Below are 25,297 nucleotides of genomic sequence, written 5' to 3' on the forward strand. Positions count from 1 at the left end.
AATAAAAGGCTGTGTAGGAACACTAGAGGAGTGCATGTTCTTTGTTGCAGAAATGCTAGATAAGGTTATTTTATTTTAAATGAAAAATCCAATGCAATTTTGGCATCTTAGCCTGTTTAAATGATGTTAGGCTGCATGTTTATGTATATATATGTATGAATGAATGAATGAATGAATGAAAGTATTTAATAAAGCGCACTGTGGCCAAGCGGCTTCCTGGCACTGGGGACTAAGCCACAAATCACAGAAGGGGCCACTGAGATTTAACAGGAGAACGCCTGGGAAAATAGGTAGGTTTTTAAAGCTTTACGGAAGTGGGAATAAATGGGAATAGAACGTATGGACAAGGGGAGGCAGTTCCAGAAACGGGGGGCCAAAACCGAAAACCTGGTGCCACCCGTTCTGGTCTTGCGGAAGCGGGGGAGATGAAGAAGGGAGAGAGTGGAAGAGCGAAGAGTACGGGTGGGGACGTGAGAAGAGATGAGGGAACTAATAAACAGAGGAGCAGAGCGGGCCTGAGCTCGGAAAACTAGGCAGCCCAATTTAAAGAGGGATCTCTGGAGAACAGGAAGCCAGTGAAGGGACTTAAGTGCCGGAGTGATGTGAGAGGTTTTGGGAAGATGGAGGATGAGCCGGGCAGCCTGATTTTGAATTGCCTGTAGGCGACGAGTTTTGTAGGCAGGAATGCCCACGTACAGGCCATTTCCATAATCAAGCCGGGATGTGATAAAAGCCATAATAATAATTTTGAGGGCATCCGGAGAAAAGAAACGGGAAATTTTACGAATAAGACGAAGAGACAAGAAACAAGAGGAGACAACAGAACTGATTTGGCCGTGCATAGAAAGATCCTGACTGACCCTAATACCCAAGGTGCGAACAGAAGCAGCAGGTACAGGGGGAGGACCAAAAGTGAGGGGCCAAAAAGAGGAAGACCAGGGGTTAGAAGAGCCACCCGTCAAAACCATCTCCGTCTTATCCGGGTTGAGTTTCAAATGATTGAAACTCATCCACTCAGATATAAAAACCAAAGTAGAGCGAAGTTTAGGAAGGGAGTCAGAGGGAGAAGAAAGATCGAAAACGAGCTGGAGGTCGTCTGCGTAGTTATACACAGAGACCCCCATATCGAGAAGGGACAAGATGAGAGGGTAGATATAGAGATTAAAGAGAAGGGGGGAAAGAGAAGAACCTTGGGGAACCCCACAAGAAACCGGGCGGGGAGGGGCAGAAAAACCAGAAAGGTGAACTGCTTGAGACCATCCCTCAAGACCGTCCCTCAAGAAAGGACGTAAGCCAGGACAGGGCAGAACCCCGGATGCCCGCTGCGCCAACAGGGTCGAGAAGGATGGAGTGGTCGACCGTGTCAAACGCAGCGGACAAATCGAGGAGGACCAGGGCCTGAGGAAGATTGGAGTCGGCTTTCCCCTTCAACTCGTCAAGCACAGCGAGAACCACTGACTCCGTGGAGTGACCTGGGCGGAAGCCCGCCTGATGGGAGGCCAAGAGATGGTTCTCCTCGATATAGATGGACAAGCAAGATGTTACATGACTTTCGAGGATCTTACCCAAGTAGGGAAGAAGAGAAATCGGCCTAAAGTTGGAAGGGAGTGATGGGTCGAGATCGGGTTTTTTAAGAATAGGTAAGACGATAGCCGATTTAAGGGAAGCAGGAACTAAGCCCTGGGTAAGGGAAGCATTAAGAAAGGAAAGAGGGGGCGCTGGGCAGTTAGAGAAAAGAGTTCTGAGGATACGTGCAGTAGCACAATCCACCGGCGATCCGGACTTAACTTTGGTGAGTAGAGCATGAAATTAGTCCAAAGATATAGGCGGGAAATGATCTAGAGAAGAAGAGGGCAAAGGAACAACAGAGGGCGGGCCAGGCAAAGATACAGAGGGAATATTAAATTTGATCTTAATGATCTTGTCGATAAAATAGTCGTTAAGTGAGGAGCAAAGGATCTGAGAAGGGACAGGACTAGGGCTGGCGCGGTCAGAAGAGGCTAGATTATGAACTAGGGAGAAGATCTCCTTCGATTTGTTAGCCGAAAGGGCGACCCTCTCGGAGAAGTATTTAGTTTTAGCCGAGAGAATCGCTCTTTTGTATTCATGCGAGAGAAGTTTATATTTGGCCCGAAGAGTGGGACAGTATTTACGTCTCCACTGACGCTCAGATCGTCTAAGATCTATCTTGAGAACTTTTAGATCAGTATTGAACCATTTGTGGGCGTCATGGGGGCGAATGGTCTTAACCCTCCTAAACGGGGCAACCTGATCGCAGGAAGAGGATAGCCAGGTTCTGACCGCCTCAGCCTGAGAGTCAAGAGAAAGATCAGAGAGATCAGGGGTAGAAGAGGCTAGGGCGAGCGAAAGAGAGTTCAGATCAACCTGATTCCAGCTACGAGCGAGGATATTTTTAGGTAAAGGGGGTTTGTCAATGGAGCCCAGGTGAATAGAGAAGGAAACAATAGAGTGATCCGACCAAGTGCAAGGAAGAATGGTAGGGGAAAGGACCGTGCACCATGCTGACCAAATTTGGTCCAGTATGGGACCCTGGTCGTGTGTAGGGGCAGAAACGTGAGGAGAAAAATTGAGGCAGCGGAGAGTGGCCGAGAAATCTTTGGAGGACAAGTCCTCCTTAGGATCGCCAGGCCAGAAATTAAAATCGCCTAAGAGAAGGACCGAGGAATTATTAACCACAAGCGTGGCCAAGAGTTCCTGAAGGATGTGCACAAACAAAGGCATGTTTTGAGGAGGACGGTACATAAGAACAACCGTAAGGGGAGCTGAAAGATTAAGTGAACGGGCCACCAGGTAGTCCACATTGGGTATGGGGGAGTAAGAAAGAAGTTGAAATTGCAAACTGGAGCGAACAATCATGGCCACACCCCCCCAACCTTGCCATCAGGACGGTCCGCCCGGAGGATGTAGTATGAGTCAGGGAGAATGGCCAAGATATCGGGAAGATAATCAGCTGAAAACCAAGTTTCCGTGAGGAATAAGAAGTCAGGAGATTCCATATTCAGTAGATTGAAAAGATCCACCTGATGCTTTCCTGCTGAACGAGTGTTGAGCAGGTAGGCGGAGGTAGCAGGAGGGGAAGGAGAAGGGCGGGGGACAAGCGGGGGTCCACAGGAAAAGGGGGTATGGTTTGGGGGGGAGGGACCGTCGAACAGGGGTGGGAGACATAAATGCCAAGAGAATCAAGGCAGTGTGCCACAGAAAGGGGAAGGGGTGAGAGAATGTTGGCAGAATAAGAATGTAGCAGGGCAGACGAGTAGACCAGCAAAGGACCAGGAACACAGGCCCCAGGTCCCGGCCCGTCGCGGACGGGCGCAGACGGGCTTAACTTAGGCGCAACTTCGGCGCAACTTCGTCGCGCCCGCTGCGCGGCCGGGGATACGATGTCATGATATAGGAGGGGGAAGGGGCGGGGCAGGGGGGGAGTGGCCAGAGCACTAGCCCGTCGACCCCAGAGCGCCCAAGATGGCAACCAGCCTCGCCCGTCCCCACTCCAGCAAGCCAGGAAGTAGAGGAGGGGGCCGATCAGCGGGAGGCGCTCCGGAGGGCAGAGACAGGTGGGGAAAGTTAAAATCAAGCAGCGAGTGCCGTTTTAAGTCGAGGCACCGGCGTAATTAAAATAGTCCAAACGTTGCTCCCAGGGCAGCGCCAAGAGAGGTAGATGCAGCGTCCAGGTGCGCTGGTGTGAGAGAGCGCAGGCGTGGCTCCCGGCAGGTGCCTCGGGGGAGATTAGCAGCAAAGTCAGGTGAGGCGGGAGGTGGGCGCTAGAAGAGGAATAGCCAGGGGGGGAGTGGCCAGAGCACTAGCCCGTCGACCCCAGAGCGCCCAAGATGGCAACCAAATTTTTTAATGAAGTCCTTACAGACGCGTTTCGGGTCAAGCCCTTTCTCAATGTGTCAACATGGCTTTGCACTTTTTCTCTAATTGCCGATTCACGGCTCGATTATAATGTCTCACCTTGGTTGCAGAACTAGGAATCAGGATGGCCGATTCACGGCGCAAAGTGTAAATACTGATATGATGGTTATTATGGTTTATTATTTCCATTATTGTCCATGAATTGTATTAGTATGGTTTTTGCTCGATTTGCACATTCCAACATGGCGCTCATGGAATATCCATGAGTAGTCCTACCTCTCTTTCTCTGTAAGATTGCACGCTGCACTTTAAAAATGAGTCCTTGTGCAACACTCGTGTTGACACATTGAGAAAGGGCTTGACCCGAAACGCGTCTGTAAGGACTTCATTAAAAAATTTGGAAGACTGACAACACCCCGTGAGTGCTGCCTTTTTCTTTCCCGGCTGGGGAGGAGATTCGGAGATATATATATATATATATACTATTCAGTGCCTATGACTATTGATGAGTATCCCCTGGAAGAGAACCTCTTGTTCTGAGCTAAATTCTGAAGTTCTGTTCTCTTTGCACCGGACTTTGAGAAGGTTACTTTTTGGGCAGGGCTAACCTGGTCTCTAAATACGGCCTGTGCTCCATCGCGGTTGGTCTGAACTTGTGACTTTCCCCTGATCTAGTACAACTAGATAAGTGAGAGTATCACTTTGATCTTCTAGGGGCTATCTCTACCAAACATTTTTAAATTGCATATCTCCAATTCTACTGATTTTATATTTGTAATTTTGATCTCCTTTTTTTATGTACTATAGTTTTCTAAATCTGTTTGGGAGTTTTCTTGTGCTGGTTTTCACTTTCATACTGTCTGTGTACTGCATAAACACTTTACAAGGTACATCTAAGTTAAAACTGAATGCTTTTGTGCCAAGCTACCAGAGAGTTAAGCACAAGTTAATTTAGTGACTTTTGTGGTTCATCCCAACAAGGATTGTGGTTGTTGACTGAATAGGGTTTTCACCCCTATCAGTCCATAACCCACTTTGATATAAGATCATGTCCCTTAGGGAATCTCTACAAAGGCTCCAAAAATACACTTTAAATAATGTTGAAAATTGTCTGGTTAACCTATGTGTCAGGCAAGGACATATGCTGGAAAGCGTAGCAGGAAACTTTTTGAATGGTGTGGTTTACTTTACTGTCACTAATTTAACAAAGCAAGCCAATCGTGGGAAACAGAGTATTGGCTAAGGCACGGACAAAAACATGGATGTCATACACACGAATATATAGGCAATTATCCCATTTATAATTTTGAGTAAAGACCACCTTCAAAAAAGTTAAAATTTATGAAAACGGACATTAAAGAGACTCTGAATTTTTCTTTTAATCGTATTGCACGACAAATTGAATCTGTAAAGTAACACCAGCCAGTTTGCAAGGTTAACCATTTCAATTCTCACTTCTTAGTTCATGAGAGTATTTGGCATAAAATCTTCAAATAATACTTATAAGCCAAAGACATGCTTCATGAAAGAACAGTTGCTAAACAAGGGAAAATTAGCTATGCACTACCAAATGTTTATTTTCAAACTACCAATCTCAAGAGCTAGGACTATTGTGCTACAGAGTATTTAAAGAGAGTTTAATAAATAATTTTCATCTTACCTTATTAGAGTCATTACTTGCTCTGCTAATTGACACATAGTGCTTTATCTTCCTGCAAAAAAAAAGAGCATGTTACTTTCAAATCTAAAGCAATTTGCTACATCGACTACACGAAATAAGAAATACTTTCACAACATGGGATTTCATACTAATTTGTAACCCCCATTCTCCATTGCCCTACACACAGATGCAGAATGCCTTTAAATACCTAAATGAGGTTGAGATGTTCACGTCATCTGCACAACCGCAGATGACTGCATTGTCTTTTCAGATTGGACACACAGCTTGCACTGGAGCCCTCCGCCCTTTAAAATAACAAACATTAGTAAATGCAATAGGTTTCGCCTATGTGATTAATAACAAGCTGCTTTTTGTTGTAAGTTGCAGCTTTGTGAGTAGTAGTGTAATATAAGTTACTGAAACTCTGTAAGTGTTATGACTTGTGTATTGAGAAAGGAAATATTTTGTGCTGTTACTGGTGGTATTATAAAGTGGGGAGATTAGCTAAATGGGGGGGGGGGGCAAAATAAAAAAACATGTATCCATTAAGTACAGTGTGAATGCAGAGGTGGGGGACCGAGATTAGGTGAGACTGCGCCGCATGTCGCTGGCTGCACCTTGCTTTAACTAGAAAGACATCTTGCAGCAATAAAAACAGAGTCGTGCCATGGGGTACCCTTGTGTGCCTCTGCACTGAAGATCTAACGTTCATCCCTGTAGTTTGAGGAGAAAGAATTTAAAAGACCAAGAGATTAGTTCATTGGATATGGGCTAATAGTTTCAAAAGATTGGGAGCTGTATCTGTGTATACAGAAATAAATAAAACGAGAGGGGAAGCATCAAGATGTGACCTGGTAGGAGGCTGCAAGAAACGGGGAGGCGAGGGCTAGCCTGCAGATGTACTTTTAAGGAGTGCTTGTTGGGAAATGCAAACAAGCAACACAAGTGAAACGGCTAAGTGCTAGGTGAGCTTCGGGAGGGAATTCTGTATTCTTGGCTCTATCTCAGATAACACACTAGAGGGATGAGAAGAGGTAGTGATGTAGCAGTCAGAGCTGCCAACTTCAGACTTGGGGACCATAGTTCAAGTCTCGGTGATTCTGGGTAAATGAGTTAATCTCCCTGCGACTACAAAATGAATGTGTAACGTGGTGCTCATCTAAAGCGCAAAGAACATTTTACTAAACTGCAAGCATGAGAATTTAACTCATTATAAATGCATAACAATTTCCCCTCCCTCCCATGACAAACCACAGAAAACGTGGTGAAATCAAAAGTACTTGCTGCAGACTGTAATTTTTTTTTTTTTTTTTTTAATGACAGTCTGTTTTTGGAGTTTTGCAGCGGCATCTCTTGTTTTTTTGTGCTGTGTAACAGCTCGGTGGATGGGGTTAACAATTTGAAAGAGGCGTGAAGTAGTTCAAAGGAGCGCTGTATAATAATAAAGGTGTAAAGCAGCCTTCCTTGGCACTCGCAGCAAGATCATGCTGCTGCTGCTGCTGAAAGCAAATCTGACAAACGGGTTGAGTTCCGTCTTGGAAGGAGGGGGAGCGGAGGCCATAGATGGGTCAGGGTGAGAGGAGTGCAAGCACCAACGATGAGGAAGCAGAGACGACGGGGAAAGCAAGAAAAAAAAAGCTCTTGCTGATGGATGCTGGTTGCACAAAGTGCATTTCAAAAGCGGAGAAATCTGTAAACTCATTTTACCCAAATTGACATAACGCCAAAACTCCAAGTTGTTTTCAAGTTCTAAAAGTCACCAGCTGTAGCCATTGTAGAAGCCAATGCAGAAGGTTTGCCGTGGGGATAGATGTTATAAAAGCTGTAGAGTAATTTAAAATAAAATCATGTTTATTTGTTAGGAAATTGGTTAGCTAATTCACAAATCCACTGAAATGACTGGGCGTCCCATGATGCAGTCGAACAGAGTGTATTTAGGGCATATGACATTGTTGCTATGCCTCTGCTTGATTTGCTTAGAGCGCCCTCCATTCCGACAGCTGAAGAAAGCAAGACTTGGAGAGAGGGGTGAAGATGTGGTGTTGCAGCCAGAGCTGCTGACTTTAGAGCTAGGGAACTAGGTTTGAGTCTCTGCATCGGCTCAAATCGTTTAATCCTCCCATATGTAGAAAGGTAGGATCCTTCTGCATGGTTACCCCAACTTTTTGCTGGGTGCCAAGCTGTTTTTAGGTCGAGGTAATATCCGGTCTGCCGAAGGCAGAACCGGAAGTACAGAGATTTAATGTTGCTTAGTGTGGACTATTTGTCCCGCCTCTGTTTTTGCCTCTCTCCCATTGGCTGGCTTCCTAAACGGAGACCAGCCATTGGAGGAGAGAGCTGTCCCTCCGAATAGGCTGCGTCTTTTTCGGATTTGGGGGCGTACATTTTGCTGTTCTTTCGCCAGTGACGTCACCCGTCACTCAGAACAACAAAACACACGCCCCGAATGTGAAAATTACCATGCTTTCTCCGAGGCATTTCTGCTTTGCCTCGGAGAAAGACGGTGGTGGTTTCCAGAGATGCTCTGCTCGTCCCCCCTCCCTCCGCCCGCAGCTCTCCTCTGTCCCGCTCCCCCCTCCCTCCGCCCGCAGCTCTCCTCCGTCCCGCTCCCCCCCTCCCTCCGCCCGCAGCTCTCCTCCGTCCCGCTCCCTCCCCCTCCCTCCGTCTGCAGCTCTCCTCCGTCCCGCCCCCCCTCCCTCCGCCCGCAGCTCTCCTCCATCCCGAAACGTGAATAATGTCTGCTGATGGAGACGTAAACAAGCATGGCTGCCTTAAACAAGCATGGCTGCCTTAACTGTGGTAGTGCTTTAGATGGTTCGGGGGAGTTATACGCTCGCTGCTGCTGGAGACGTAAACAAACATGGCTGCATTATCTGTGCCAGCCTGCTCTCAAAGGAACAGAGCCGCAGTGTGAGCCACAGCTGCTGCTATTACCAAGGTATGGAGAGCGGGTGGTCGGTGAAACTGGCCACAATATGCTCCATCACATTCCGTCCCCACTTCTCAGCCTGCAGCACCGTCACGGTGGGTTGAAGGGGCACGCCCTCTGCTATTACGCATTCTAGGACAAACACGTTTTATTATTTTTAGCCCTCACCAGAAATCTCGGCTGGTGCTGAAAAGGGACGTGAAAGCCACCTTGCTATCTGGAAAGCAGATTTCATCATGACCTTTCACGTGGCCGCCATGGTGAAAACATAATTTCACCACCTTAAATTACGGAGAGGTTTTTTGCCACTCTGCCAAGGGAGAACCGAGTGGTAGTGCCAAGGGGCGTGGTTCCTCGCCCACACATCCGTGTGCCCCAACGAGAGCTCTTGTCCGTCCCTTCTCTCAGACCCTCTCAGGCCCACTGTGCCCTCTGCACTCTTTGAGGGACGGGTCTGTGCCCTCACACTTCATGCCCTGCGGCCTGGCCCGTCCTCGCCACCCCGCAGGCCGATGGTCAGTGCTTGGGGGGCATCAGCGCAGCTATGGCACTAGTCCCCTCAGCCCCAGCTCTCTGTCGGTGCAAACACCAGGGTTCGGTCCATTGTCACAATTACAATCTTTGTTGTGAAAAAAGAGTTCCTTGGTGGAATGTGGGGCTTTAACCCTAGAACCTGGAACCTCGGAGCTAGGGAACCGGGTTCGAGTCTCGGCAGGGACGCTCAACATCATTTAATCTCCCCGTGCCTAACATAAAAGGAAGGCGTCCCTTTGTAACGTAACTGCTTCTCGTGTAAAGCGCTCCGATACCTCCAGGTCTAGTTAGCACTATATAAAACTCCACCCCAAAAAAACCCTCAGGAGACGGACTCGAAACACGGCAAATGTGACCGGAACCACGAAAAACTCTTAACGTATGTGCCAAATACTTGCTGGTTTCCCTACAGCTCCACCTCCTTACATCCCCCCCACCCCCCGAGGGGTGGTCCCACTAGATGTGCACAAGAGATTCGTGCTCACGTTTTCCATCCACTAGGGATCACGTGTATGGGCAACTCGTGCACATGTCTGAGCTCAAATATAGCGCCAAAACGTGGTTTCTGAGGCGAGGCTATGCCCTGCCTAACTTGTTCCTTTGCTTGGAATACACACTGTAATCCGACTGGCACAGCGCCTTGAATCATTTATTTTCGCAGGGTGCGCTTTAGAAGGCCTCTTCTCTTAAAATAGTATAGCCAGGCTTGAAATAGATTTGCCAGGGCTCACCCACCAGCCTGCAGCGCCCGCCCCCCCCCCCTGTCCTTGTGTGTCCAAAGCTCAGCCTTGGAAAGCTGTGAATCATGATGGGTGCTGTGAAGAAAGGGGGTGCCGAGGGTGGCACGGGTTCGGAGAGGCTGAGCTGGGAGCGTGGTCTCCAGGTAGGAGGCTCGGGTAACTTCAACCTTACATATGTGCACCCAGCGTCTCCTGCCTAGGGGGCCTGCCAGTGACGGTGGCGCATAGAAACAAACATATTTTATAGAGGCGCCCTAGCGTTGCCTCTGCTTCAGTGAAAGGGAAAAATGCAGCCCCCCAGCCCCCATATTTGTTTTCAAAATCTCCCTCTCTGCTAGTTAAAATGTTGGCATGTGCGGTGGCACTGCCCCTCCCCGCAGAGCTGCTCCAAGCTGCCAGGTTACTCAAAACCGTAAACTGCAGGTCCGTCCCTCACACCTCTTCATCCCGCACACTGCTTCTAAGCGCTGTGTCCCATGACGCGATAACGGCGTCTCAGAGGTCCCCACACTCCATAGAAAGACTTCTCACTCAGGCTCAAAAGCAAAGACACCCTTTCAACCTCAGACCCCACGCAGTGCTGCTAGCAACTGTCTCTTTGGAGCTTGCTGTTTGGATTGTAAATCCATGTTAAAGGTTCACCGATACAAAAGCAACATGTATATCTTGTTTTTTCTAGGAAGGCCTTTTTCAAGGTAGTGGGCGTCCCGAGTAATTTCTTTCCGCGAAGCAACTGTTTTTTTCATGATTTTCATTTTTTCTTTCTGAAGTTAAAGCTTCTTGGTTTTTTTTTTTTCATACTCCTTTTTCTAGCATACCCCAGCCGCAGCGTGATCATGGGTAGACATTATATTTGCCTGCGAGTAGGTAGGCCGCAGGACTCTAGTGCCAAGGTTCTCCACTTCACCAGGCAACCCCAAGTAGCTCCTAAAGCACAGCTAGAACCTCTTCTTGCCGTGAAGCTGGCCCTGCCGGCTGACCGTGGATTACCGAGCTCACCGGCTGCAATCGTCCTCTCTACATTTTCTTAGGTGGATGGGTCATTATGCTCTCAGCATCTTTTAAACCTCAGAGAATTGCCTTGTGCAACGAATATCATTGATCCTTATTTCACAAAGGTGCCCTATTTATTTGAACCCAAACTGGTGTTGTGTCTGGAAAAGGTAATCTTTGACGTACTTTTATCCCTAAGTTGTCAGAGTAGTGAGTGCAGAGTAGTGAGTGCAGAGTGCAGAGTAGTGAGGGCAGAGTAGTGAGTGCAGAGTAGTGAGTGCAGAGTGCAGAGTAGTTAGTGCAGAGTAGTGAGTGCAGAATGCAGAGTAGTGAGTGCAGAGTGCAGAGTAGTGAGTGCAGAGTGAGTGTGCAGAGTGAGTGTGCAGAGCAGTGAGTGCAGGTGCAGAGTGGTGTGTGCTGTTGAGTGCAGAGTGCTGTGTCTGTTGAGTGCAGGGTGCTGTGTGCTGTTGAGTGCAGAGTGCTGTGTATTGGCAATGTAAATGACAATGCCATTTATTTATGATTTAAAGAAAAAAAGAAATGTCATGAGCAATGCCAATAGCTCTACCTTTAATGATGCAGAGACCATTGCATTGTAAATGCTTGTTTCACAAGTCTGTCTGGGATCCTGCTATTCAGGGCCCCAGTCTATCTGCTTTCTCCCTAAACTGTTGTGTTAGTACCTAGGTACAAGCCCAGATTGGATACTGGGATACCGTTATCAGTCCCTAGTATATGGTACCCATGTCCCAGGGCATAGGTACCCCAGAGATCTCCCATGGGCTGAAGCATGCATTATGCCGCCCATGAGAGACCATTAAAAATGGAACTACAGGCCTGCCAATGCAGCCTGTGTAAGTTGGTGCATGCACCACTTACTAAAGATTTAGGTTTACTATATCAAAGGGTCACTGCACTCAAAACCTATAAGTCACCACTATAGCAGGCCTTAACAATCCTGAGGGCAAGGTGCTTGCTTTTAAGTGAGAGGGTGCCCCTGCATGAGCAGGACACACCTGCAGCCTATGGAGTCCATTCTCCCAGGTTGTCTGTGAAGCAGCTATATACTATACAGAGGGGCACCGCGTAATCGCGCGATGACCATCTCAAAACGGATGCAACTAATTCTATTTAAGAATTTACAATGCAATGGTCTCGGCATCATTAAAGGTAGAGCTATTGGCATTGCTCATGACATTTCTTTTTTTTCTTTAAATCATAAATAAATGGCATTGTCATTTGCATTGCCAATACACAGCACTCTGCACTCAACAGCAAACAGCACTCTGCACTCAACAGCACACAGCACTCTGCACTCAACAGCACACAGCACTCTGCACTCAACAGCACACACCACTCTGCACCTGCACTCACTGCTCTGCACACTCACTCTGCACTCACTACTCTGCACTCACTACTCTGCACTCACTACTCTGCACTCACTACTCTGCACTCACTACTCTGCACTTTGCACTCACTACTCTGCACTTTGCACTCACTACTCTGCACTCTGCACTCACTACTCTGCACTCACTACTCTGCACTCACTACTCTGCACTCACTACTCTGCACCCACTACTCTGCACCCACTACTCTGACAACTTAGGGATAAAAGTACGTCAAAGATGACCTTTTCCAGACACAACACCAGTTTGGGTTCAAATAAATAGGGCACCTTTGTGAAATAAGGATCAATGATATTTGTTGCACAAGGCAATTCTCCGAGGTTTAAAAGATGCTGAGAGCATAATGACCCATCCACCTAAGAAAATGTAGAGAGGACGATTGCAGCCGGTGAGCTCGGTAATCCACGGTCAGCCGGCAGGGGCAGCTTCACGGCAAGAAGAGGTTCTAGCTGTGCTTTAGGAGCTACTTGGGGTTGCCTGGTGAAGTGAAGAACCTTGGCACTAGAGTCCTGCGGCCTGCCTACTCGCAGGCAACTATAATGTCTACCCATGATCACGCTGCGGCTGGGGTATGCTAGAAAAAGGAGTACGAAAAAAAAAACCCAAGAAGCTTTAACTTCAGAAAGAAAAAAATGAAAATCACGAAAAAACAGTTGCTTCGTGGAAAGAAATTACTCGGGACGCCCACTACCTTGAAAAAGGCCTTCCTAGAAAAAACAAAATATACATGTTGCTTTTGTATCGGTGAACCTTTAACAAGGATTTACAATCCAAACAGCAAGCTCCAAAGAGACAGTTGCTAGCTGCACTGCGTGGGGTCTGAGGTTGAAAGGGTGTCTATGGTTTTGAGCCTGAGTGAGAAGTCTTTCTATGGAGTGTGGGGACCTCTGAGGCGCCGTTATCGCGTCATGGGACACAGCGCTTAAAAGCAGTGTGCGGGATGAAGAGGTGTGAGGGACGGACATGCAGTTTACGGTTTTGAGTAACCTGGCAGCTTGGAGCAGCTCTGCGGGGGAGGGGCAGTGCCACCGCACATGCCAACATTCAGGCCTGCCAAGTATCACGCATCAGGCGTGATACTAACGCATTGTTGTGCGCTGGTCCGCATTTAAATGTCAGGTCACGCATTTGTAGCGCCTCTTTGACACCACCGCGGGTGCAAAGGAAGAGACAAGCAGGACCGAAATTGCTGCCCTGCCGGCAAACACTTCTGATGAGAGCACGCAGCGGACCGCATGCTGCTTTGGCAGAGTTTCTTCCATAGTTAGTCTCAAGTGTGTTAACTATATGGCAGGTCAAGAGTGTCGTGCCGACCCGGTGGCTCATTGCTGTTACCAATGAACTTTCATTAGAACACAGCTGCTGCGGGCCGGCCAGGGGCATGGCAATCACATGACTCGGTGAATTCACGTGATTGCAACAAACAATGTATGCCTAAATCTCTGAGTGTGCGTCGAGCAGCAATTTTTTTTTTGTTTGACGCTGCCCCCCACGCCGCAATAATTATTTTGGTGCCTCCTCTGTATGCGCGCCGGCAATTAACTGGACAGTGAGATGAGTTGCTGAGCAATGGCAGAGGCAGCTGAGGTAATTGCAATCTTCTGTGACCGCTCGCACCACCGCTTTGCCTCGGCCTCTCTGAGGCTCACCCGGCTCAAGCAGCGTTGGCTGCAGCTGACTCAGTTGTGAGCCTGCTGCTGCCCTGTAGCAAAGATAGGTGCTGCTTGCCACTTTCGGCCCGCCCGGTGCCTGCTCTGTGCAGTGCAGTGTGCGGAGTAGAAGAGTCAGGATTCTGTGGTCTGGCAAGGGGTCCAGAACTCGGGCCCGACCGGAGCCGTGCTGCTTGCACTGCAGCTCTGAGAGCATGTACCAGCCCGGGGGAAGGCACCTGTTGCTCTCTTCGCCTGCCTCAAATTCAAGTAAGTGAATTTATAAACTGTGAACTCCTAAAACTATGCTCTGAAATAAAAGTGTTGTCCCTTTGCTCATTTTATTGGCCAGATTTATAGCGGCCGAGCAGTCAAGAAAGCGATTAGGTAAAGCTTGTTATTTTACGTTTGCCAGAGCAAAACAAGAAATGAAAGAGCTCCTGATGAACATTTCGATAGTGGAGTCGGAAGCGTGGCTACTTTCCGTACCCCAGCGAACGATGATGTGTGCTTTCATGTGAGGAGACCAAATAAATCTGGAAAACAGTCCTCATCCGCCTCTTTCTCTTTTTATCCCCCACTATGGCAGTCATTATGTTATCCTCTGTACTCGAGATGAGCAAGTGGCAAGCATACTGCGCCGTTTTTTGCAATAGATAATCTGACTGTATTACAATAACTGACTTAGCTAAAATGTACAGAAATATTATTTTGTTTGTAGTGGCGCGGCGCACGCTGTCAATGAGTGGTGCAGATCTGAGTCTTCATTTTGTTTAACAGGACGATCAGCTTAGAAAAGATCAACGGTGCTTCAGTTTCTGGGGCTTTCTATCAGTTTTAACATCTTCTTAGAATGTCTTGATGCTCAAATGGGTGTAACGGCTGATATTTATATGTTTTCCTGGTTTTCATTGCTGGACTTTGGTTGCGAGAAAGTGTCACTCATAGTTGTTGAAATGTCACACATAATTACACTGAATTTTATGAAAATGTCACACATGGCAATCTGAAACCTTGGCAGCTATGAACATTTTAACTAGCAGAGAGGGAGATTTTGAAAACAAATATGGGGGGTGGAGGGGAGGGGGGCTGCATTTTTCCCTTTCACTGAAGCAGAGGCAACGCTAGGGCGCCTCTATAAAATATGTTCGTTTCTATGCGCCATCGTCACTGGCAGGCCGCCTAGGCAGGAGACGCTGGGTGCATATATGTAAGGTTGAAGTTACCCGAGCCTCCCACCTGGAGACCACGCTCCCAGCTCAGCCTCTCCGAACCCGTGCCACCCTCGGCACCCCCTCCCTTCACAGCACCCATCATGATTCACAGCTTTCCAAGGCTGAGCTTTGGACACACAAGGACAGGGGGGGGGGGGGCGGGCGCTGCAGGCTGGTGGGTGAGCCCTGGCAAATCTATTTCAAGCCTGGCTATACTATTTTAAGAGAAGAGGCCTTCTAAAGCGCACCCTGCGAAAATAAATGATTCGAGGCACTGTGCCAGTCGGATTACAGCGTGTATTCCAAGCAAAGGAACAAGTTAGGCAGGGCATAGCCTCGCCTCAGAAACTACGTCTTGGCGCTATATTTGAGCTCAGACATGTGCACGAGTTGCCCATACACGTGATCCCTGGTAGATGGAAAACGTGAGCACAACTCTCTTGTGCACCATCTAGTGGGACCACCCCTCGGGGGGGGGGGGGGGATGTAAGGAGGGGGAGCTGTAGGGAAACCAGCAAGTATTTGGCACATACATTAAGAGTTTTTCGTGGTTCCGGTCACATTCGCCGTGTTTCGGGTCCGTCTCCTGAGGGTTTTTTGGGGGTGGAGTTTTATATAGCGCTAACTAGACCTGGAGGTATCAGAGCGCTTTACACGAGAAGCAGTTACGTTACAAAGGGACGCCTTCATTTTATGTTAAGCACGGGGAGATTAAATGATGTTGAGCGTCCCTGCCGAGACTCGAACCCGGTTCCCTAGCTCCGAGGTTCCAGGTTCTAGGGTTAAAGCCCCACATTCCACCAAGGAACTCTTTTTTTCACAACAAAGATTGTAATTGTGACAATGGACCAAACCCTGGTGTTTGCACCGACAGAGAGCTGGGGCTGAGGGGACTAGTGCCACAGCTGCGCTGATGCCCCCCAAGCACTGACCATCGGCCTGCGGGGTGGCGAGGACGGGCCAGGCCGCAGGGCACGAAGTGTGAGGGCACAGACCCGTCCCTCAAAGAGTGCAGAGGGCACAGTGGGCCTGAGAGGGTCTGAGAGAAGGGACGGATAAGAGCTCTCGTTGGGGCACTCGGATGTGTGGGCGAGGAGCCACGCCCCTTGGCACTGCCACTCGGTTCTCCCTTGGCAGAATGGCAAAATACCTCTCCGTAATTTAAGGTGGTGAAATTATGTTTTCACCATGGCGGCCACGTGAAAGGTCATGATGAAATCTGCTTTCCAGATAGCAAGGTGGCTTTCACGTCCGTTTTCAGCACCAGCCGAGATTTCTGGTGAGGGCTAAAAATAATAAAACGTGTTTGTCCTAGAATGCGTAATAGCAGAGGGCGTGCCCCTTCTACCCACCGTGACGGTGCTGCAGGCTGAGAAGTGGGGACGGAATGTGATGGAGCATATTGTGGCCAGTTTCACCGACCACCCGCTCTCCATTCCTTGGTAATAGCAGCAGCTGTGGCTCACACTGCGGCTCTGTTCCTTTGAGAGCAGGCTGGCACAGATAACGCAGCCATGTTTGTTTACGTCTCCAGCAGCAGCGAGCGTTTAACTCCCCCGAACCATCTAAAGCACTACCACAGTTAAGGCAGCCATGCTTGTTTAAGGCAGCCATGCTTGTTTACGTCTCCATCAGCAGACATTATTCACGTTTCGGGACGGAGGAGAGCTGCGGGCGGAGGGAGGGGGGGAGCGGGATGGAGGAGAGCTGCGGGCGGAGGGAGCGGGACGGAGGAGAGCTGCGGAGGGAGGGGGGAGCGGGACGGAGGAGAGCTGCGGGCGGAGGGAGGGGGGGAGCGGGACAGAGGAGAGCTGCGGGCAGAGGGAGGGGGAGCGGACGAAGGAGAGCTGCGGGCGGAGGGACGAGCAGAGCATCTCTGGAAACCACCACCGTCTTTCTCCGAGGCAAAGCAGAAATGCATCGGAGAAAGCATGGTAATTTTCGCATTCGGGGGCGTGTGTTTTGTTGTTCTGAGTGACGGGTGACGTCACTGGCGAAAGAACAGCAAAATGTACGCCCCCAAATCCGAAAAAGACGGAGCCTATTCGGAGGGACAGCTCTCTCCTCCAATGGCTGGCCTCCGTTTAGGAAGCCAGCCAATGGGAGAGAGGCAAAAACAGAGGCGGGACAAATAGTCCACACTAAGCAACATTAAATCTCGGTACTTCCGGTTCTGCCTTCGGCAGACCGGATATTACCTCGACCTAACAAGTCTGTCTGGGATCCTGCTATTCAGGGCCCCAGTCTTTCTCCCTAAACTGTTGTGTTAGTACCTAGGTACAAGCCCAGATTGGATACTGGGATACCGTTATCAGTCCCTAGAATATGGTACCCATGTCCCAGGGCATAGGTACCCCAGAGATCTCCCATGGGCTGAAGCATGCATTATGCCTCCCATGAGAGACCATTAAAAATGGAACTACAGGCCTGCCAATGCAGCCTGTGTAAGTTGGTGCATGCACCACTTACTAAAGATTTAGGTTTACTATATCAAAGGGTCACTGCACTCAAAACCTATAAGTCACCACTATAGCAGGCCTTAACAATCTTGAGGGCAAGGTGCTTGCTTTTAAGTGAGAGGGTGCCCCTGCATGAGCAGGACACACCTGCAGCCTATGGAGTCCATTCTCCCAGGTTGTCTGTGAAGCAGCTATATACTATACAGAGGGGACCCGCGTAATCGCGCGATGACCATCTCAAAACGGTTGCAACTAATTCTATCATGTTTGGTATCAGACATGCTGAAATCATACCTCCCACACCGGAAAAGGCAAGTAGTCCTTGTGGGGGTTGCATTAACCAAACCCTTGTGTACAGCGTCCCCATTGCAGTTGCAAAGGCTTGTTCACATCTTTGCAAGAAGGTCTCCAGGCTCCAAGTAGCCCCAAACTCAAGCACCTCCAGTGACCATCGTGTGCATCGTGGTCTGCATCTTTTGGTGAGCTGCTTGAAGTCCTCTCACGACTCCTGTGCCTTCAGCCTGGGAGTCCATTTGAAGGTCACCTTTCTTTTCCTTGGGCTCCCCTGATTGCTCGGGGCCTGCCCTGACTCCCCTGCTTGTGCGATGAATCTCCTGTACCTTGCTGGTCCCAACCGTGCACGTTCTTGACTTTCTGCGTGAGTTGCATTTACCAAGCCTGGTTGGTTTACCGCCGGACACCAACCCCTCAACATTCGACATCGTTTGTTTGACAGCTCAAATCCGGGTCCTGGTCGTCTTCAGCATCGCCTGTTCCTCGCAGCTGCAGAGTCAAGGTCACTGTCATCTTTCCTGAAGCATCCGACATCAGAGGGCATCCGTCTTTCAAGTCTCCTGGTCATTCCCGAGTGACAGACTCTGTCCCCTCTGCTTTCAGGTACTCCTCTTCAAGAATCCACGTTTGGATTCCTCCGGACACTTTCTCCTCTTCCAGCAGCGGCACTTTCCTGAACTTTCCTGAAGTCTTCCATTGGGTTTGACGGTGGTTTCCGATGCCACTTCACACCTATGCACCCGGCCTCCCTGGGATAGGTAACGTGGGTACCACGGTATCAACAGGGGGCGGGGGAGCTCTCCAACCTTCTATCTTCCACTGGGTTTCCTCAGGGTCCACTGGGAAGGATCCCTACTGCGACTTGCACATAGACTTGTATGTAGCACACGGTTGTGTTCACTCACTGCACCTGCTCTCCGTTGGGTCCCTATCTACTTACCTTGGGTGGTTCTGTGGGTCCTCAGCAATTCTATATTCTCTTGACATTGTCCTGACTCAAGGTGTGGTTCTTATATCACTTTCTTAGTATATGGTTTGGTCCCCCTCCCCTCCAAGCCCACGGTGTATTAGTGCTTTTCTCTGTAACTTCTTTGCTAAGGTTTGGTGTGCTTTGTGTCTATCTTTATTTAGGAGATAGAGTAATATATAATAAATACATATTTTTATAAATACTTGTGCGGTTGTTTTTCATTTAATCTATAGATTAAGATTGCATTCTGGTAAAACAAGCTGCTTTACACTCCTTCAAGACTAAGCCTGACGGCTACTCTCCACAGCTACCACTTGGATAGCTTTCCAAGGTTGTCCTAAATCACTATAATGGTTGTCTGGACTGGTGCAAGGTGCCCTCCCCAAGACGCCCCCGGGAGCCCCTGACCTCGGAAGCCGCTGGCCCCGAGAGGGCGCAAGATCAAGTGGCAGCCAGTCCGCGCTCAGAGCTCATGGGGAGCCCGGGCTAGGGTTGTGCATTCCTGGGTAGGTGGGGTTTCCTTGGCTGCTGTGTGTGCTCCGTTCAACAATGTTTGTAGAACATGAAAAAGGCGGCCCTCGAATGAATCATCTTCCTTCAGCATGAAGTCTGACTGTGCCAAATGTAATTCTTCATTTATTGCATCTTTAAAGATATGGAACACATTTGATCGTCCACATTGCAAAGATTGTTGACCTTTTCTGCCAGATCGGTGCCAACATTAAATACAACTTAAGTTCTGTAGTGGAGGCATGATACTGCCTTTAGATTGTCTGTTTTAAAAACACACTTTAAATAAGATGGACTCTGATGATTAGCGGCTGTGGTTTTGTACTGTCTAATGTCAAGATTGCAGGGGTGTGCCCGCCTTTACTAAACAAGAAACAACGGGTGCAGGGAGCTGCCTGGCACAGCACCAGGAAGAGAGGGGCGGCCATTCTAAAACAAGCATTTCAATTGGGAAGAAAAGGCTCTTCTTAAATTATTTGTGTCAGGTGTTTCAAAAGGCCTTTTCGCAACAATCACTCCCTCCTCTCTCTTCCTTGATGTGTAGCATTTCACTTTGCCAGCATTTCTAGCTAAAAAACAGAAAAGATGGGTAATTGTTTTTTTTTCTTCTTCGATGAAGAAAATATTAGCTCCTTCCCCCCTCCCCTGAATCTTTCACCTTGCCTGCTTTTCCCCTTACGTATTTGTGCTTATTGTTTTTCTTGACCTTACAAGTAACTATGTTGCCATGTTCTAATAACTGTGTAACCTTTGCAACGATGTAACCTGTAACTGATCTGATGCTCAAGTAAAGCGCTCTGATACCTCCGGGTCTAGCCAGCGCTATATAAAACCTTTAAAATAAATAAAATTAAATTAAAATAAATATACCAGGGCAGCTTCTCACACCATGCCTACGAATATAAAAATATACAAAGAACTCCGAATTAAAGAAAGGTTAAATTTAAATTCTGTAAAAGAAGCACTGTTACCAAGAAGTAGGTCTCAAAAAAGCAGCATGCTCGCTCATAATTAAAATAACAAAGAAGTTCAAGCAGATGAAAAGGAGTACTTCGGCCTTGGGACACTGATAAGAAGAAGATACGGAGAACAACAGGGAATGGTATGCTATAACCAATATAAATGGTGGAAAGGTAAGCAGCAAGCACACAAACAAATGTTATGCTGTTGCTTTGCGTGCCACTGCCCTTCAGGAGACAAGATCCATATTAGATCCTTAATCAGTCACTGCTCATCGGGTTCAGCTGTAAAAATCTAATTCATAATAAAATCCCATAAATCAAAATTTCAGTTGGGTCTGGGCATTTGTTTAGGTCAATGATAACAGAGATTAGTTTTTCTGTGAGTTCACACTTAGTTTTTTGGTCAGGGCGCATGTAAACTTTGATTATTACGAGAAATAAATACATTTCCTGGTTACCAGTTGTTACGTAATAATACCAGAGTTTTCGTGTGATCATTTACTGCTTTAAGCTTGAATGGTCGCAGTTATATAGATTGCGAGACCATATTTTATTCATTTAACTGCTAGGTTAACAAATTCAATGTAACCCAGTGTTAAAATAGATGACGGTGACCACGTTTTTTGGCAGCACAATCTCTTGATTTGTTTTACTGAAATGTAATGGGTCTTGGTCAAGTATTTTATTTAGCAGGCTCTCAAAATTCTATGAGCGGATAGTAAATAGACTCGTGCTAGAGAGGATCAAGTTCAGATTTTTGACTTGCTTTCTGATTTTACTTATCCTTTGGTGCAGGTTCCTCCTTAATGGGGCGAGGCATCTCATTTTTTGCTTTGAGTCGCAGTTTTGGGAATCAAGAAACTAAAGTATGGCCCATGGAGGTCTAAACATCTGAAAATCTTAGGAAGCACTTGTTCATTATTTGAACGGAAATCACTGCCATCCACTAAAGCATTGCCAGAAATGTGGCTTCTCCTAAAATATTACTCAAAGCTATTGAGGAACCGGTCTCAAAAACCTAATAATGTCATCAATCAAGAGCAGGTGAAGTCCATGCTCATCTTGTATTGGTTTCAACACCTCCAGTTCGGTTGTGCCATGTGTAGTAGTATAAAAACGTGCAAATATTGTTCTCTATGTACTGCGCTCATCTACAGATGATACTACACTAAGTGGAAAACACATATTTAACATCCTATGTAAATCCTGGGGTGTTGTCTGAGGACAGACTGGTTGTAGCTAGTTTTGGGACTGATCCAAAAAAGTATCTGATCTTGTTTTATGGGCTCTTTACCTATAACTTTATTAACAGTCTGTGGACTAATTTCCTGCACCAAGGGACGTGCTTGTTGTGTAGGACTGGTAACAAATGCTCCCACAGCTGTCGTTTATAGAATACAGTGTTGACTATGCCAATAAATGGCCCCTATATGGTTTAGTAAGTCTCTTACTTCTGGAGATGTAAGATTTACTGTGTTGGGACAAAATGTATACCCAGCTCTTGGACTTGACCCTTTCTGTAGGGTCATAACCAAACGTTCTGTCTTCACCATCCTGTTTTCTGAACCAGTTGTTGTTGGCTTTTTGGACTAAGTGCAATTTGCCACTACTAATCAGTATCAAAATGCTTGTACTCTCTTTATTGAACATGGTAAAATTGGCTTACACCAAGTAGCACAATTAATTTACTTGTAAGTCACTAGTAAAAAGGTACTACATGTACTCAGAGCCTGTAAATTATAGGTTACTAGTGGCCCTGTAACACAAAGTGTGAATCCACTTAAGGAGGTATCAGGCCTGCCACTGCAGCCTGTGCATAGTTTTTAAACAGCCATTTCAACCTGGCAAAATGAACCTTTAGCCAGGGCTAACTTTCATTTTTAATATATATCTCACCCCTAGGGTAGGCCCTACACACCCCATAGGACAGGGTACAGTATATTTAAAAAGTTGGACACGTACTTTTAACTTTTATATGTCCTGGTATTAAAAAAAACTTTAAATTAGTGTTTCACTACCACAAGGCCTACTTCTTCCGCATGGTAACATTGTGTTCCCTTATTACATATAAGTGATAACTTTCAATTGAGAGCAAGTAGGAATGTCAAGTTTGGTGTCTAAAGAATTATAATTTAAAACCTACCTTAAAGGTAAAGTTGGATTTTAAGTCACAATTCTGAACATGTCACTTTTAGAAAGTTATTATTTTCCTGTACCAACCATTTGGTGGCTGCAGCCTGTATTCTGGGTCACATGACTAGATGTAGCTGGCAGTTGGTCTTTGCCTATTACTACCAGACAGTGAGACAAAGGGGAAATAGGTGTTGTCAGGATGGGCCATCTCGACTTGATGGAGGGGGGAGCGGTCACCTACCACACACACACATCACAAAGGTTCTGCCCCAGCACACTCCCAAACTGTTTCCCACTAGTGTTTTATGCCCCCCACACAAGCTGAGGCCAGGGTATGAAGGAGGGAAATTCTAATTCCTCTAGAAACATTTTCTTCAAAACTAGCACCAAAGAGAAATAGTGGACCCTCAGACCCAACTCTTGAGTACACATCTGGAAGACACAGAAGAAGGCTGCTGTGCTGCTCTATTGCAAGAAGGTCTGCTACTCTGCAACCCCGCTGCCTGAGTGAAAAGGATTAAACCTGCATCTTGAACCCAGGCTTGTTGGGTGGCGGCCTGATCAAAACCTCATGGAAAGAAGAGTCTCCAACCACCTGGAACTCAGCACCTGGACTCTGTTGGCTGTGAGTCTCCCCCCACACGTGGTGCCAGTCCAGTCCTGCACCATTGCAAGTGGGTATGATAGTGCTCTGCAAGGTCTGCTGCATGACCTTGCTTCTATTCAAAACCACTGCTGCGTGACGCATCCTTGATGCAGGATCCCGCATCGCAGCCCCACACCTCACTGGAACCGCCGCTGTATGACACATGCTCAATGCGGTATTTTGCAATGCTCCGCAACTAGGATTTAAGGTACTTTGTTCCGTGGACCTAAATGTGTCCCTGTATCTAGCTTACTGTTCATCATAGTCGGCCTGAATTTGGGACTTTGTCCCGGTCCGGCGTGACTAGATAACCACAGTTGGAGCACTATGGTTTTAAGCACTGTTAGACCTGGCATAATTGGCGTGAGTTTCCCTTCAACTTGTGACGGATTGCCTCCTCTGTTCTGATATGTTTTGCTGGATTTATGCTTTGGGCACTGTGCCACTGCTAATCAGTGCCACAGTGCAAGTGCTCCCTATGTTAAATTTATATACTAATTGGTTATTCCATGATTGGGTTATTTGATTTATCTGTCAGCCCCTAGTAAAGTGCACCATGTGTTCCCAGGGCTTGTAAATCAAATGATGCTGGTGGGCTTGCAGCACTCATTGTGCCACTCACAGAAGCAGCTTATAAAGTGTATCTCAGACCTGCCATTGCAAGGCCTGTGTGCAGTCTAGCTAGCACTGCTATGTCGACTTGGCCAAGTGCACCCATTTGCCAGTCCCTAAACCTTCCCTTTGCTTCATATTAGACACCCCTATGGTAGGCCCAAGGGCAGGGTGCATTGTAAATATAGGGTACGATATACTTGTGTGTGTGTAAAATGTCCTAATAGTGAATTACAGCCATTTTTGTTTTTCACTATTGAAGGCTACCTGTTCTCATAGGCCAGAATGGGCAGTTAGATTATTACATTCTTATAATCCTAACTGACTCAGGGAACAGAGTAGAAGTTCGAATTTAGTATGCCTGAACTCAGAATAATAAAATACATCTTTTAGTAAAGCTGGTTTTAATATTCTGTGTTTGAAAATACCACTTTTAGAAAGTAGGTATTTTCTTGCCTAACTATCCAGGCTTGCCTCTGCTGGGTTGTGTATTCCTTGTCTGGGTTTGTGAGTGGCAGGGCTGGGGGATTCCAGGAGACAGGTTGGGGCAGCCCAGTGGTGAATAGAGAGATCTGCATCAAGATGGGAGGGAGGAGTTGCACCTGGGACCTGAATAGGGCTGGGCCTTCCCTCTACAATGTTGGCTTCACCCCCTGTGGCATGTCTCTGCCCTGCACTGTGAAAGGAGAGGAGGAATCATGTCAACAGAGTGCTCAAAGCTGTATCTTTCCTCCCCTGTGCTGGCTCCACCTCCTGTGGGGCGGCTGATGTCTCTGCCCTGCACAGTGAAAGGAAGAAGAGAGTCATGTAAACAAAGTGCCCAGGAACTGGTTTGGACTACTTCTGAGAACAGAAGATTTTAGGGTATAAATATTGGGACCCTGATCCCAATAAATTAGATCACTTCTGGACAAGAAACCTTTCTGCCAAGGAGAAGAACCAAGGAAACTGCAGGCGTTGTACTGCCCCTCTGCCAGTGTGCTGTTTGCTGGGTTGGCCTGCAATGTTTGCCTCATTGCCAAGGGAAAGGAGAAGGAACTGTGTAAGGACTTTCATCTACATAATATTCTCCATGGGCTTGAACTGTACTTGCCTCCTGCTGAAGTCTCAGGGACAAAAGACTTCACCTCCAGCTCCCTGCTGAACTTCATTGCTGGGAATTCTGACTCCAGTCGCCGCTGAGGGCTGGAAGCGCGATGCAGCGAGAAGTAGCGTGTCGCCGCCGCAGCTGAAATCATCGCAACGCCGGAGAAGCGATACTTCGTCGCATATCCCTGGAAGCGTGTGTTCATCGAAGCTGGCTGCTGTCGCATCACCGGATAAGAGTGACGCCATCGAGAGGGTCACCATTGCATCACCGGAGAAGCGCGTCGCAGGGCCTGTCGCGGCTCCAAAGCCCATCGTCATCTCATCCCCGCTCAAGGGCACCATCTTCTCGCATCGCAACCGGATCGTCGCATCAAGGTGCGCACCGCAAAGGGCCCACAGGCCGAGAATCTACGCATCACCTCTGCACCGGTAAGGCTCACGACGAGTCCCCTACTCAGCGCAAGCATTGAGGAAGGAGGCAACCGTTCCCCCGGGTCACGGAACTGACGCATCTCCCCTTTTGCAAGCCTTTTGTGCACTTTGCGTTACCCATCCAGGTACTTTGTTGAGAACTTTGTCGCATTTACCAACAACTTGAACTAAGAGACTTGAATCATCTTT

The 25,297-nt window shown here is 47.7% G+C and overlaps 1 protein-coding gene across 2 annotated transcripts in view; it reads right to left on the reverse strand.

Moving 5' to 3' along the window:
* The window catches only part of PDE8A (phosphodiesterase 8A), a 2,294,608-nt gene that overhangs the window by 795,682 nt on the left and 1,473,629 nt on the right, over positions 1-25,297 (reverse strand). For both annotated transcript variants that reach the window (XM_078684749.1, XM_078684748.1), the window contains exon 10: positions 5,537-5,588. In XM_078684749.1, the coding sequence (XP_078540875.1) occupies positions 5,537-5,588 (52 nt within the window). The remainder of the gene's footprint in view (positions 1-5,536; positions 5,589-25,297) is intronic.

The sequence above is a fragment of the Lissotriton helveticus genome, chromosome 3_2 (assembly GCF_964261635.1).
Source record: "Lissotriton helveticus chromosome 3_2, aLisHel1.1, whole genome shotgun sequence".
Taxonomy (NCBI): domain Eukaryota; kingdom Metazoa; phylum Chordata; class Amphibia; order Caudata; family Salamandridae; genus Lissotriton; species Lissotriton helveticus.